Source organism: Drosophila suzukii, chromosome 2R (assembly GCF_043229965.1).
Source record: "Drosophila suzukii chromosome 2R, CBGP_Dsuzu_IsoJpt1.0, whole genome shotgun sequence".
Classification (NCBI taxonomy): domain Eukaryota; kingdom Metazoa; phylum Arthropoda; class Insecta; order Diptera; family Drosophilidae; genus Drosophila; species Drosophila suzukii.
The window spans coordinates 18253072-18268548 of NC_092081.1; the positions used below are offsets into that span (position 1 = coordinate 18253072).

The following is a 15477-nucleotide window of genomic DNA, read 5'->3' on the forward strand; positions in this document are numbered from 1 at the left end:
AAGTAGGTTGGCAAGTATCTTAAATTAACTACCAACTTTCTTCTAACAACCTTAATAGTTTTGATCATCAATGACACCTCCATGTATTCAGTTCAATGGTATAGATTCTTTTATTTAATGCTCAATTACAATTTTAGGAATTTATGCTACACACAATTGATAGGTTTCTTCGGGTTTAATTTTTGGTTAGTACAGCTGTTGGAGAGCCTTTGGGCAGAGGCTAGGAGACTCGCTTAACGCTAAACTAGTCACGAAATGAGTACCAATGGCGACCAGGGACGTAGTGCACCTGGAGCTCTAATAGAATCACAAACAAAGTACACAATGCATATGCATATATAGCTAATATTATCATAATCTGTATCGATATATCCGTATTAAGTTACAATTTAAACTAAAACATGAGGTTCTGGTTCTATGGATTTTACTTTCCATCCACCTAAAATCAATATCTTGATAAAGATGGATGGCCAAAGATCGGTGCTCCACTACTTCTCCGACTTGTTGCGCATTTTCACCTGACCAGTGGCAGTCCCACCCACCTGGGATCTCTCCGATTTCCGGCTGCTCGACCGGGGCAAGGTGGTGCAGCTAGCAGACATGGATTTGTCCTGCAATAAATCAAGGAAGTAAAACAAAAGATTAGAATACAGTCATTGCAAGGAACATTTCAAACAACATGCTGCAAATCCTTAAAACTGGGTGTTAGTAACTGTAGCAAAATTGTACAAAAGGATAATGCCATATTTTTGGGGGCCATGGAAGTTAAAGGCGGAGCTGAAAACGCCCGGCGGTGAGCGAAACATAACACTGGGATGATGAGAGCTTCGAAAACGGGCTTGCGGCTGGGCTTACTTCAAATCTGCGTCTCTCTGGCCGCCACCTGCTCATCCTCTGGCCGCTGGCTGGGATTAGCTTTGTTACGCAGCACATTAGCTTTGATATGCTTGAACAGTTGGCCGATACCTGACTTGCGTTCCACGCTGCCCGTCGATGTCTGGCTGATGGCGTCCGGTTGTGGACTCAACGAGTGCCTCTTCGGCGGCAGGGGCGGAGGTGGAGCTCGCCCCTTGCCATGGTTGGCCCTGGGTCGCAAGGAGGGCGACGGGGAGCTCGATATGGAGGGCTCTGGTTCGAGTTGTGCGCGGAAGCTGTGCTTAATCTCCTCCAGGGTGGCCCGCATTTCACGAGGCGACATTGGACGCTGTCGTTCGGGCAGAAAGGGATCTGGTGCGGATGCGGAAGTGCTCAAAACCAATAAAAAGGGATCTATGGGTGGTTGGACATATGGTTTGCATTGGTGCGGTTCAGTAGTGTCGGCGGATCCATTCGTACTCAGATTTTGTAACTTCTCTATATGTACCTCCCCGCTTAAATCATTGTTTTTTTTGGTATCCACTTGGGTTGAATCTAGTTGATTTGGTTCTTCGAATAATGCATCTTCAAACTCCTCCTCTTGTGTAAAATTATTTTGTGGTTCTGGGTTGGACAACTCCACTTCATTTATCTCCTCCTCTATTAAAGGCATGGCCTCAAAGAAGTCCTCATCCTCCGCGTTATCATTCTCCTCCTGCTCCCGAAATGGGATTCTTTCAAAGCTCTCCACAATCTTTAGTTCTTGGGCCGCTGGAATCGAGTTCTCCCCTCGCACACCTTGAAAGTACAGCTGGTTCTCTAAGTAGACCTCGTCCCTCATCTCTTCCAGCAACTGCTAACCAACACCAATCTCCAAAAGGGTTAAGATAGTCGCAGATAAAAATACCCAAGTGATCCCTACCTCATTGCGTTTGGACTTGGCCCGACCCTTGGAAGCATTCGTCATGGAGGAGGTGCGACTAAGACCGCTCACGGGCTCGGCACTCGAGTAGCCGGAGCTGATGTCATCCTGGCTGCGAATGTTGTAGCTGGTGTAGATAAGAAACAAATCAATAAGATTCCAATATAATACTTATGAAATACCACAAAAAAAATAATTGTCAAGATACAAAGATATATCTTGTCTTTATCGTATCTTTGTCTTTAAATATTATAATTATATTTCAAAATTCTAGGACCATAAATAATATGAAGTATTAAAATATTAACTGTTTTGATCAATGTAAATGGTAAACCCTTAGTGAAAAAGTAATTGCTTCAAAACCAATATTAAATATTCAAATATTATAAACTTTTCTTATCAATATAAGTAACAAACTCTTTGTTTAAGTGTCTGGTTTAAATATTCTTCCTTGCTTAAATATTGGTTGACATTAAATTATCTATTAAAAAAAAATAAAATGATATTGAATAATGTTTGAATTATAACTATAAAGATCATTTAGATGACCATACAATATTGATTTTCTGATCAATGTAACTAATTATAAGTGATTTCCCTACAACTCTGAATTTTTGTGGTACCTTCTTGTTTGCTATTTATGATCAGACACTCACTTGAAATCGCCCGCATTCTTGGCGGTCACATCCACCTCCGTGAAATACATGCCAGTGGAGTGGCGGGTGCCGCTGCCGGATCTGCCCACTGGCGTCTGATTCCTTGGCCTCAGGAGACGAGCACCCGTGGATGGCGAACGCATGACCACCGCCGACGAGGCCATCGAGGACATCATCACGGCGTCCATTTCGTCCTGTGTGCGATGCATATCGGGCTCGCTCAGATCGCTGAGGCTGTAGCTCCGCTTGATCGTCTGCACCAGATTGCCACCTCCCTTCACGATAGAAAGATGATGTCAAGTAGATGGTCGTGATTGGTCATGGTTGGTGGAGTAGAGCACAAGAGTTGGCATTTGAGTTATTTAATTTTAACTACAACTAGTCGAAAACTTAGGTGTAAACATAGCAATAATACATGATTGGAAAAAATTAAAACAGCAAGTGGGCGACAGGGTTATGGTGATGTGGACATGTGAGTGTATCGCTGAGTGCTTAAAATTCGATCGTTCGCTGAGTATCTGTTGTTGGATGGTGGCCATCTCTAGTAGGTCTCCACGTCCACATCGGGCGTGGGATCGCGCAGCTTTCGGCGCGAACGGATCACATTGGTAGAGCTGCCGGTGGCTTCTGCATCATTGCTCCTCTGGCCACGTTTGCCTCCAGTTCTGGCGGTGCCGGCGGCTCGACGTGGCTGAGCCTTCCGGACTGGCAAGTCACGCAGACGGGCTGCTCCGGCGTCACCCATGGGCTCATCCTCTTGCTCCACCTCCTCGGAAACCTCACGGATGACCAGGCGCCTGGTATCGCCCCTCGGCTCGTAGATGTTCTCCGTGTAGCTATCGATGCTGCTCAGGGAACTGGCACGCGGCAGCCAGTTGTCCGTGCTGTCCATCATGTCCTGACCCCGGGACAGCTCGTCCGCCGAATGGGAGTTATGCAAGCCACGTCCGTGGACCGATGGAGCCGTGGTCAGCGCATAGGTCTAGCAGTTAGCGGGTTAGTTGCAATCGAGCGGTGCAGGCAGGTGCGTTTAGTTGGGATTTTGATCGTTTTGTTTTTGATTGGTGGTTTGGTTAAATGCAAAGAAACATAAGTGAAGAAACGAAAAAGTTAATTAAAATAGAGGCAACGCAAAAGTCTCAAATTGAAATGAATTGCAGCTGGGTCAAATGAGGCACATACACACACGCTCAAGAATTGTCTCATGCCCGGTATCTATCTATCTATTTATATTTATATGCCCTACCCTAGAGGCGATTCGGAATTGGAATTAGAATTGTGCAACTGGGCAACTGGGAAGGGGACAATGAAATCAGCGGAATGCAAATGTGGAACCAAGGAGTGCCGGCAGATGTCTTTGCAATAAACAACGCACAATGGACTCTATTTGAGGACCCAAATGTAGGTATACCTACTTGAAAGAGTACATTTGGTCTTTGTTTCCAAGGAAAACAAGTTTCTTTGTCTAGGAACAAAGGAGATCAGCTCAGCTCCCTTTCTGATGATTAATTCGCTATATACTTCATAAGTAAACCTACCACTTTGTTTCTTTGAAATATGTAATAGAATACTATATATATATTCAGGTTCAACAACCAAACAAATCAAGTTCAAGTATCAAGTATTAGGACACTCTTCCTGTCACAAAAAAGTTCAGAAATAGGAGGAACAACTGTTTGTAAAAAATCTAGTTAGCTGGGATAAAGGAGTATCAAATGTATTATAAGAACATAAACTTTCCATCTTCCTTAAAATACATATGAACGAATTCCTTTGTCTGCTACCAAAGAACGAAGCTCAAGATTTCCAGAAAGCGTATGATTAATTCGATTTACTTGTAAGCTCACTGTGAGCTAACCATTTGGAATGTTGAAATTAATCTATATATCATAATCACTTGCACCTTTCAGATCGTTTATTCTTTTCTTTTGACCTACATCAACGGGCATTATTTATTTATGAACTAATGCACCTCTGCCCTCCAGATTCTATACAATCGATTGCTGCCCACAAGTGTCTTGGCCCACATCTGAATTGTTTACAAACAGCTGTGAATTGCGACGGGTATCTGGGATCTTTGGCATGGTTTTGGTTTGTTCAGTTTTTGTTTTTATTACATCGTTTCAACATGTTGATTTATCTTTCGGCGTATATCACTTATAGTGTATATAGTGATCTAGCTACACAAAGAGAAACACACTACAAACTAAATCGAAATCGAAAGAAACACGCAAATGGCACAAAAGAGCATTCAATTCTAGACGTTTAAACTAAATAATAATAAAAGTAAATGTAAAGAGAAGGCGAGCTGATGATGCAGGCGGTGATGATGATGATTCTCTTGGTGGAGGAGCTGCTGCGGATTTGCTGACCAGTTTGGCGATGATGATCAAGATGAGCACGCGAGAGTGTTGCGCAAAATGTTTCGAATATAGAACAGCTGAAGCTCATTTTATGCAACGACGCTGGAGGCGATCGAAAAATGGCCAAATGAGTCGAGTGAGTGTGCGAGATGGTGGGTGGATGGGTTGGTTGGTTGGGTGAGGGGAGTGTGTCAGTGGGGGCTGTGTGTGGATGGTGTGGGGAGGATTACCTTAATGGCCGTCTGCATGAGGACGTTGGTGGCATAGTTGACTCCCTTGGAGCCCAGCTGCAGGACCGCCGAATAGCCCCGCTCTTTGGCCTGGTTCACGTACTCGTCGATCTCCTAAACAAAGAGAGTAATTCTAGATGTACAGAGAGATACAATGTATAATTGAGATTTTAGGCCCCACCTGTTCGTGGCGCGTCAGCATGGGATGCACGAATTTGCGATACAACGTCGAACTGCCCTTTGTGGCCGGCGAGAGGAGCCAGAAGACCAGGGCCACCTTCACCTCGTAGTAGAACGGCAGCCAGGAGATGAAGATGTCCGTGAATGTTTCGATGCAGGTGAAAAATGCAAAGACAATCCAGTACATCATCCATTTTACCTAAAGAGAGATACATACAAAGGCATAAAATGATTGTAAAAAGGGAATCTTGGTCATATTTTTAATATTTTTCTTGAAGTATTTAAGTTCTCATAATAAAAAACAATTTATAGCACATCATTTAAATGAAATCTGACAAATTGATGACCAATTAGGTCAGATGAGGGGTATTAAATACCCATTAAGTGAAATATGAAATGGAATAATAAATTATTATACCGGAGTAAATATTACATTAAGTTTTTAAGCTTATAAAAATGTATTTAAGTACTCTATAATAATAAAATACAATTTAAAGCAATGATTTTGAATGAAATCTGAAATATTAATGTAATTTGGAGGCTAATTATTACTATACATATATGGTCTGCTATTAAACAAATTAAGAGATATTATTACTTGATGTTATAAGTGATTATAAGGGAGATATTATTTTTTTAGGTTTTAAAGTAAGTTCCGATATAGAGACTCACATATTCCTTGACATCCTTGGTCCTGACGGCCTTGTAGGAGGCGTAGGCCGGGTACAGGGTGCCGCAGAACAATCTGAAAGCGGGAAACAGTAAACTCTGGGCACAAGTGCGCGGTGCGAGAAATATGACGATCAGCGAGCAGATGCAGGCGGTGTTGAAGGAGAGACACGGCAGAGGACAGCGCTGCAGGAGCTCCAAGAGTCGCCCTAGGGCATTGAGATTCTGGACCACTTTGGGCGTGGGGGGAACATTCGGTTCAACTATGTAGGCTCCACTGTACTCATTCTCGGGGAAATCACTCTCCAGCGAGCTCAGTGAGTCGCCCAGCTGGTACAGTGGATACTGAGCCCTTTGCTGCTGCTGCTGCTGTGTGGCGTAGATAAACTTTGGATAGACGGGGATCACATCCTCCGGCTGATCCTCGAGCGAATAGCTGCGACCGTAGACGGTGCCCGGCGGATGACGTAGGCGTCGGAGATTAGCTGGCCGCTGGTAGAAGAGCGGCTGCTCCTGCTGATAGATGGGCCTCATGGCAACGGGGATGCATTGCCCGCAGCGCAGATAGCAGATCGCTGTTCCTGGCCGCTTGAACGCCGAGCAGAGACTGCCGGAGGAGATCAGAGATCGGAGATCCGGCGTCTAACGCTCAGGCGGGGGGTCTATTAATAAACCCGCGATCGGGTCGAGAGAGAACTGGCGATAGAGAGGCAGCCCGTGGCAATGTTTACACGGAGGAATGTGCCGCAGTTCCGACCGACAGATGTGTTTAGAAATCTAGCACTTCAAAGTCAGATCTTTAAATCTTCAAAAATAATATGTAAGGGAATTCTTCTAATGTTGTTCTTGGGCTCAAATTTGGAAAACATTGTGAGAAAAGCATTCGAAAGATTTTATTTAATACAACGTAAAAACTGTCCGTTTATAACTAAAAATTATTTTAAATTTTTTTCTCAACTTTCTGACTAAAATTATATTACCGTCTTTAATAATATACTCGTTGGAAAACTTTTAAATTATATTTACAGATTTATAACGGCTATTATTAATTCAAAAAATATTTTTAAGTATTATACCGATTTAAAAAGGAAGTTAGTCATTTTAAAAATATTCTGAAGTATTTAAAGGACTCATCTGGATTTAAATATATATATTTATGCTTGCGCATTAGGGCGATATTTTTGTAATTTTAGTAAAAGAAACATCTAACTTTATATTATCTTTCTGTGTAAGTAAATTTTTTCTTTTCGAAACTACTGATAAAAGACCGCTAATTTTTTTCGAAATACTTTCCCGTTACTTTATAGTAATATATAGAATACCAATAAATCCTATAACTTATTTACGATACTCAATTAGTTGACTGTAACGAGCAAGGACTGTATTCTATCTCCCAATAAAGTGCAGCTATCAACTTTTAAAAGTATTCTGAAGTAGTTTAATTACTTATCTGCATTTAGATATGTATATATAAATGCTGATGCATTAGGGCGAAATTTTTGTAATTTTAGTAACAAAAATATCTAACTTTTAAAATCTTTAAGTACCTAAACTTGAAATACTAACAAGATATCTAAAATTTTGTTCGAATTACTTTACCTGTATTTTAGAATAATATACAGTGTAAAACCTATAACTTGTTTACTACACTTAATTAGTTGACTGTGTCGAACGAAGACTGTATTCTATCTCCAACTTTACCTGTATTTTAGAATAATATACAGTGTAAAACCCATAACTTCTTTACTACACTTAATTAGTTGACTGTGTCGAACGAAGACTGTATTCTATGTCCCAATAAAGTGCAGCTATCAACTTGGCCGCCACTGTGGCGTATGAGCAATCGTTAGGTTTGCCAATTCGACCGCGATCTATAAATATTGACAACAATGGAGTCACAAAGAGAGTCGCCGGGTCGCCCCGTATCGCGGCTATATGCACATGTTCTGCACCCAAATCGGGCGAGACGAGTGCGACGGCCTCGGAAACCCGGGGACTTGGAGCCTCGGAAAGTGGAAACTCCAAATTAGGAGTTCAATTGAGGGTTACGCGCACACACACCGTCACAAGTGAACGGTACTTTGCGGCGCAACGGCGACAGCTGATTAATAAACAAACAACCAATCGAGAAACCACGGAAATACACAAATAATCAGAAGCGTGACGCCCACACCATTTGGAATCGACGACTCTGACTTTCGTAGGTGCTTTTTCTCTTGATTCTGAAGGCCGAGCTTGAAAAGTTGGTATAATTTTCTGATATTTGGGGGTCAGCAGCTGCAGCGCTCTCACTCGCACTCACGCTCTGCTCGCTTACGGGGGTCATGAAGTTGGGGATTACTGGTTCTGGGGTAACCGATTACCACTGATTACTCACATTATGAGCCGCGAAAACAGGCTGCTGATCATCTTGAAGGTCTTATTGGTTCTAGGGTTAGAAAAATACAGGGTATTACGTAGGTGTACTCCGTTATCCTTTCTTCCTTCTCACCCTTAATTATCACCTGCAAATTCCTCGACTATTTCCGCGTGTGCTATATGTTTCTGTTTTTTTTGGACGACACTCCGGGTAATTTCGAACTATCTAAACTTCACCTATTTCACTTGGTTTTAATAATTTTTTTGTGGGTGACTACGATTTGTGCAGCAGGACTTCGAAATTATTTGGCTACGCAATTTTTAGCACCTTGTTGCGTCGCCACTGGATAATTTGCGACTCACTAGCTCGGTTTCAACTACATGGCTTTGTGCATCTCCATTTTCACTCGGAACAACCGATGTTTTGTGCCCACTTTTGCGAATGCATTGCCCGCGAACAAATCGCTTTTGTTTAATTCCCAGGCAAAAAAAAGCAACGCTTGCGAGACAGAGACAGATGAACAACAACAAAGCTGGCTGCTGTGTTTTTCGTGTTGAGAAACGACGGGGCGAAGCGCCAACAGTGTTTGAAACCACACAAACCACCGTAAGTGTCAGAAAATACTAAAAAATACCAACCTGATGAATACCAAATACCACAGCGATATGGTCACATCCAGACTATTTCACATTATTCGAAACAGATGGGGTATTCCAAAAAACTTTAGATTACTGAAGTGTCCTTTTTTGTTTCTGCTGCTCTGATTGTCAAAGGTTCCATACAAATTTAATTGTCTAAAATTTAAGAGCTCTCCAATGTAGTGTCTACATACTTTAATTTCAAGTGAGGGAATACTTACTTAAAACGAATACTTACAATAAAGAATTGAATTATAAATAACCAAACTTTGTTAATACATATTTTAATTTTTCAAAGCATTAATCTTGTATATATAGTTTGCCATCTTATATAGCATCTTCCCACCCATCATCCACCATCCGTTGAAAGGATGGTCCATAAGGTTTTGCCGTTCCGAAAATTTTCCATTTAGTTCCCCATCCAAATTTGACGGACTCTTTTATGCGATAGAAAGGCGATGTTTGTTCGGTGCAACTCTGAGCTCTTGTTCTTGACAGTAGAGAGTGAAACATACAAATTGGAAGGCGCAGAAGCAACAGGCTTGGCTTGATTAGCCACAGGTCTTCGGATCAGCTGTTATCGGATGTGCCTTGTGGGAAACGGAGTTTCACATTTCACATTCAAAAATCCCAACCGTTTCGAACGGATGGACTTTTTGGGAAGGGGGTATTAAAAGTAACTCTTGATCTGCATATAGTTCAGATTTTAGAGCATAACTCTTCAATACTTCAATTTATTGGCAAACCTTATTTTGATTTAATCCTATAATGGATTTTTAAACTTTGAACCAACTATATAGCAAAAAGAAGTGTTTGTGGTGAGGTGAAACTGTTCCGTGGTGAGTTTCCCTAGAGTGACCGTATGCACAGTGGCGCGCTTTTTGTTTATCTGCGTTTTTACTGTTCTTGACTTGCAGCCATACCACTGCTCAAATTGAAATTTTAACAAACTGCGCGAAATAGGCAAAATAATAGCGAAAAACGACGAAAATGGCGCAAAACGCACCCGCCTGCAGGGACACACAGGTGAGCAAAGTAACATGTGAATCATACATCAAAAGTTACAATGATTTCGTCACAGGATTTTCAATTTAAATTGCACGACAAATTCGTGGCGTTCAAAAAATGCGGCGACCTTCGCAGCAATGTGAAATTGCTCGCGATCTCCAGCAGCCGGGGATTGCTCTTTGCGGGGAATCCCAACCAGCCGGAACTGAAAGGTAATCTAGGTGTCCATCTTTGTACATATATATTAAACCAAATCCCCATCCCCTTGCAGTGATCGTGGCCAAGGATCTGGCCAATGCCAAGAGCACGGGACAGCAGCCACAGGCGCGACTGGTACCACTGCCCAGTGTTCCCAACTACATCGCCTGCAGCTCCGATGGCAACCTGCTGGCCGTGAACCACACCCAGAACGGCACCAGCCTGCTCAGCATCTATTCAGTGCAATCCTTCATGACCCCGGACATTCGTCCTGTTTACAACATCCGCCTGGCGGCCGAGGACCACGTGCACGCCGTCCAGATACTCTGGAATCCCGTGCTGCCCAACAGCCTGGCCGTCGTTCTGAGCAACGGAGCCCTTGGCATGTATGCTCTTAAAGAGGCCGGCAACTTTGAAATGCATTCGCTGGACAAGAGCCAGCAGGTGAAGTGCGGCTGTTGGTCGCCGAAGGGTAAACAGATCGTTCTCGGCTTTCCCGCCGGCAAGGTGCAGCAGTTCAAGCCGGATCTGACGCCCGCCAAGACGCTGTTGTGCCCACCGAACAACCATGACGCCCCCTTCGACACCATCGCCATCCAATGGCTGTCAACGTTCCAGTTTGCGGTGATCTTCCTGCAGCACGGCGAGGACTGCAATCCCTCGCTGTACATTCTCAATGCCCCGAAGGCCGGGGCACCCAGTTATATCAACTACTACGACATCTGCTACAGCCTGAACGGTCCGCGCAACCATCAGTTCATCTTTAGCCATGTGGCCCCGTGGAATCTGCTGCTCGTAGTCTCGGCCAATGGCGTGGAGGTGGGCGTCATGGGAACCCTGGAGGCCGGCGATACACCAACCTGGCACCAGTTCACTTTGCTGGATGAGGCGCGCATTGAGCTGCCCCTAAGTGAGAGCAACCAGGAGGAGACCTTCCCGTTGGGCTTTGCCTACGATACATCCTCCACGCACCAGCTTACCATTAATGAGCAAAAGCTGCAGACCATGCCCATGGTGCACGTTTTGGGCTCGGATGGAACCCTGCTTTCCTTCAATTTCCTGAACATGCTGCCGACAGCGGTGTCTGTTTGCTCGCCACCTCCCCCAGTGGCAGATACTTCGGGTCAGTTCAGGCCGCTGAACACGCTACTTCCCAATGAAGAGGAGGAGCTGCCGGCTGTGGCGGCAAGTCCGCCGCCCAAAACTCCTGCGGTGTCTGCTCCCTCTGACATATCGTTCGCCTTCACACCGAATACGGTTACTTCAACGCCGGCTCCCTCGAAAGATAAGCCTCCATCGCTATTCTCAGGCTTTGGTGCAACTGCAGCCAAACCTCCTGCTCCGCAGCTGTCCTTTGGCGGTGCTCCTCCTTCGTTTGGAGCTCCAACTACCGCTCCAGCCAAGCCATCCACTGCGTTTGGTGGATTTGGAGCGCCAGCGACGACTGCCGCAATGGGCTCAATGTTCTCCGCACCCGGAACGAATGCCTTTGGCGGAATGGCAGCGAACAAACCAGCAGGTTCTACTGTGGCGCCCCGCGTCGCAGCTCCAGAAACTGCTGCTCCTGCAGCTGCTCCAGCTCCTGTAAACAAACCACTGTACACTGTTCCTCCAACGTTCACACCGGTGGCCTCGAAGGCAGCACCACCGGCTGCACCTCCAAGTATAGAGAGCACCCTTAAGCCAGATGATACGGAGCCTATTATCAAGGACATGATTGCCCTGCAAATCGATGCCTTTAGCCAGGATATTCAAAAGCAGAAGGATCAGACCAGTGAGCTGCTCAAAGGCGTAAGTAAACATTATTTTCTGTTTGTTTCTGTTTAAAACGTTTGGTCTGAATTCCGCAGATTGCAGCACCATCAACTTTAAGGGTATTTGCCAAGCGCTTGGATGACCTCCAGGAGCTGAACGAACAAGCCAAGGATGTAGAGTTTGAGTTGGATGTGCAGGGATTGCGGCAGGGTCTGAATGAGGCCTATGCCATCGTAGCCGAGTGCCGTGGCAAGCTAGAAATTTACAGGAAACCAGAGTGCGTGACATATTCTTATACGTACTATAGAAGCACAATTTATAGTCCTCTTTAATTTCAGTATCACGCGTCTGATGAACTCAAGCTCCTGCGATCCCGCTGGCCGCCGAATGCTGGCTCGCCTGCAGAGCTACGTGGCCGCCAATGAAGCTCAGCTGCGTCTCGCCCAGCAGCATGTCGATGTGCAGTGGGAGCAGTTCCAGGATGTGGTGCGTCGCAACTCCAAGTCCCGCATGCACATGCCATGCTTGGAGGGCATCTACCAGCGGCTGACCAGACTGCAAAACCTCGCTTCTGACCAGCGCATCCTGCAGAACAACATCAAAGCAAAGCTCAAGGAGCGCGGATTACTTCAGGCCGCCCTTCTCGACCAGGAAAACAGTCGCACCCGCACCAACGAAGCGTGAGTAGGAGTTTTCATCTCCCTGATTTAAATATAATCATAAATTTCTTCTGTAGAGTTGAAACACTGGCTGACTCCATTCTCTCGATGAGTCTTAGCCAGGTTGTGGACTCCAATGCAGCCAAACTTACGCATCAGAGGCTGCAGAAGATCCGAAAGGTTGTCCAACTGCAAAAGATCAATATTATTTGTCCCCAGCGACCGGATCGCGTAGGACTCAAGTCGGAGGTTATTTTGGAAACCAAGCGCAGGGCGGAGCTGATTAAAAAGGCGGCCGCCAAGCCAGCGATGGCCAACAAGTACACCCAAGCAGCAGTGGCTCCACCTCCTGCACCAGCGGCTGCTCCCACACCTCAGAATCTGCCGACAGTGGCTCCTCAGCTGCCAAAACCGATGCCATCTAAGCCGGTGGCTGCGGAAAAACCCCTTCCTGTGGCGACCCCTGTGTCGACGCCATTCTCCTTCAGCCAGAGCAGCCCGTTTGTGAAGACCTCTACTGTGACTCCTACAACAAATACTGTGACTCCTGGCGAGGCTGCTAAGCCAGGTCTCTCCATGTTTGGCGGTCTGAGTAGCGGTAGTTCCAGCTTCAGTTTTGGTGGTGGTGGTGCCAAATCGGCGCTCTCATTCGGCGGAGGATCGCCAGCGGTGGAATCGGCTCCAGTACCGAAACCAGCGATTGAAAAAGAACAGTCTGCTCCAGAGCCAGCTAAGCCTAAGGAGCAAAAACCAGGACTTGAAATCAAGCCAGTGAAAGCTGGACCGGAAGCAGCAAAAGTAGCGCCACAAACACCAAAGGCAGACACTGCTAGCAAATCCTTTGGCTTTGGAGGCTTTACAGGCACAGGTGGAGCAGTGGGAAGTGCTTCCAGCTCTCCGTTCAGCTTTGGTGGATTGGGATCATCCCTTGGCTTCGGAGGAACCGCCCCTGCCGTTCCGACATCGGAAGCTCCTAGCATCACAACCACTGCAGCAGCCACTTCCGCTTCACCTGCTCCCTTTGGCATGTTCTCGGCAGCTGTGGCCAAACCAACACCCAGTGAAGCCACCGTGACTAGCAGCACCACCTCGATCACCAGCAAACCAACGCCTGTAATTGCATCCACCACTTCAACTAACGCTCCTGTAAGCACGGCAAGCGGAGGGACCACCAACTCAGATCCCACTGGCGGTCTTTTCGGCTCTGTAAACATTTGCAAGCCAAACACCCCAGCAGGTAAACTTTTATTTTCAAATCTGTAAATACATAAGTTACATATCTTGTTATCTTTATTTTTAGATTCGACCAAACCAGCCAAAATTTTTGGAGGTATGAGCAGTGGTTCGGGCTCTGGCAGCTTTTCGTTTGGCGGAGGAGCTGGGGATGGCGCGATGGGACTATTTGGCAGCATCACTCAACCTGCAACGACTACAGCAGCTGCTACAACCGTTGGGGAGACTGCAGTCAAAACGGATCCCATCACAACAACGGCAGCACCAGCTGCAACTGTGACCACGACTGCAGCAGCTAGTCCAGCAGCCATTCCCCCGGCAGCGACACCAGCCACAACTAGCGCAACAGCAACATCCAGCAGCGCTGTTCCTGGCAGCGCCTTCTCCTTCTCTAACGCCTTTAGCAGCCTGAGCGCAGGAGTTGCGCCAACTACTACTGCTGCTGCTGCTCCTTTGGTTGCCACCAGCTCTACCGCATCCACAACCAGTAACTCGTCAACCTCAGTGTTCGGAGGCGGCTTTGCAGCAGCAGCATCGACAGCGGCTCCTGTGGTCAGTCCCTTCCAAACGTCTGCAAAGACTACAGCTCCGAGTGGAAACATTTTCGGCAGCATACCTAAGCCGGAGACCAGTGTCTTTGGAGCTGCTCCTCCGAATCCCACTGCTGCGGCAGCACCAGCTGCCCCTCCCACGGGTCTCTTTGCGTCGGCTGCCATTAGTAACCCTTCGCCGTTCGGCAGTCCCCCAACTGCAGCACCGGCCTCCGGCGGAAACATCTTTGGCCAAGCTGCAAAGCCAAATGTATTTGGACAACCGGCGCCTGCAGCCGAAGGCGGAGGATCTATTTTCGGCGGTGGATCCAATTCACCATTTGGATCGAGCTCTATTTTCGGGGGAAGCAATCCGCAGAGTCCTGTCGGTGCCCCAGCTGCTGGAGGTACCTCAATCTTCGGCCAAAGTGTGTTTGGTCAGCCAGCGGCAGCATCACCGGCAGCAGGTGGAAACATATTCTCCAATCCTGTGGGCACTCCGCAAGCTTCTGCTTTTGGGGGCGGTGGAAGTTCAATCTTTGGATCCCCTGCTCCAGCTACAGCTTCGCCTGTCTCTGGCGGCTCGATCTTTGGTGGCGGCAGCAGCTCCGGCGGGTTTGGTTCCTTCTCGCAGACAGCTCCTGCTCAGGGTGCCTTCGGAGGAGGATTTGCCCAGGGCGGCGGTGGATCAGTGGCCCAGTCGGGCTTTGGGTCGCCTCAAACGCCGCAACAACAGCCGGCACCAGGCGGATTTGGAGCCAAGCCAGTTTTTGGATCGCCGGCCTTCGGAGCGAGTCCCACCTTCGGGGGAGGAGCCACCTTTGGCAGTCCCAAGGGATTTGGTGGATTCGGCGCGGCCACCCCTGTGGCCTCACCTCCAGCCTTCGGTGCTGCACCCAAGCCGGCCCAAGGAAATATCTTTGAAACACTGGGTGGCCAGGAGACTGGCCTCTCCTTCGGAAATCTGGCCCAGACCGGAAACTCCAATACCCAGAAACCAGCATTCGGAGGGTGAGTCAATGCAGCATTTTTATTTTCACTTCATAGCATTAAGCGATAAATAACTTTTTCATTTCAGATCGAGCTTTATGAATTATCGTTGAGTTGTTCAAGTAACTTTGTTTGTTCAGTTTTAGAGGATGTTAAGGTTACCACTTAAAATATATAGCATCATTAAAATCTGCAAAATTTTAAAAATTCCTGTGTAGTCTTATCTGAAAAC

The 15477-nt window shown here is 46.4% G+C and overlaps 2 protein-coding genes across 15 annotated transcripts; one reads left to right on the top strand and one right to left on the bottom strand.

The window, feature by feature from the left end:
• Nucleotides 1-86: 86 nt before the first annotated feature.
• Nucleotides 87-8775, bottom strand: ReepA (Receptor expression enhancing protein A). Of its 14 annotated transcripts, none has more exons than XM_017074293.4 (9): nt 8380-8775; nt 8253-8303; nt 5879-5951; nt 5208-5405; nt 5027-5140; nt 2434-2708; nt 1778-1904; nt 856-1711; nt 87-611 (listed from the first exon to the last, which is right to left on the bottom strand). In XM_017074293.4, exons 2-8 carry the CDS (start codon nt 8282-8284, stop codon nt 857-859), a joined length of 1674 nt encoding a protein of 557 aa, XP_016929782.2. In that variant the 5' UTR covers nt 8285-8303; nt 8380-8775; the 3' UTR covers nt 87-611; nt 856. The 14 variants fall into 14 exon arrangements, with proteins under 14 accessions (XP_016929782.2, XP_016929784.2, XP_016929783.2 ...); XM_017074295.4 differs by having other exon boundaries at nt 967-1708; nt 8367-8775; XM_017074294.4 differs by having other exon boundaries at nt 856-1708; nt 8367-8774.
• Nucleotides 8776-9750: 975 nt separating this feature from the next.
• Nup214 (nuclear pore complex protein Nup214) lies at nt 9751-15452 on the top strand. The gene is made up of 8 exons (XM_017074403.4): nt 9751-9898; nt 9954-10092; nt 10152-11869; nt 11929-12110; nt 12172-12513; nt 12570-13729; nt 13793-15266; nt 15334-15452. Exons 1-8 carry the CDS (start codon nt 9863-9865, stop codon nt 15356-15358), a joined length of 5076 nt encoding a protein of 1691 aa, XP_016929892.2. The 5' UTR covers nt 9751-9862; the 3' UTR covers nt 15359-15452.
• The last annotated feature ends 25 nt before the right edge of the window (nt 15453-15477 follow it).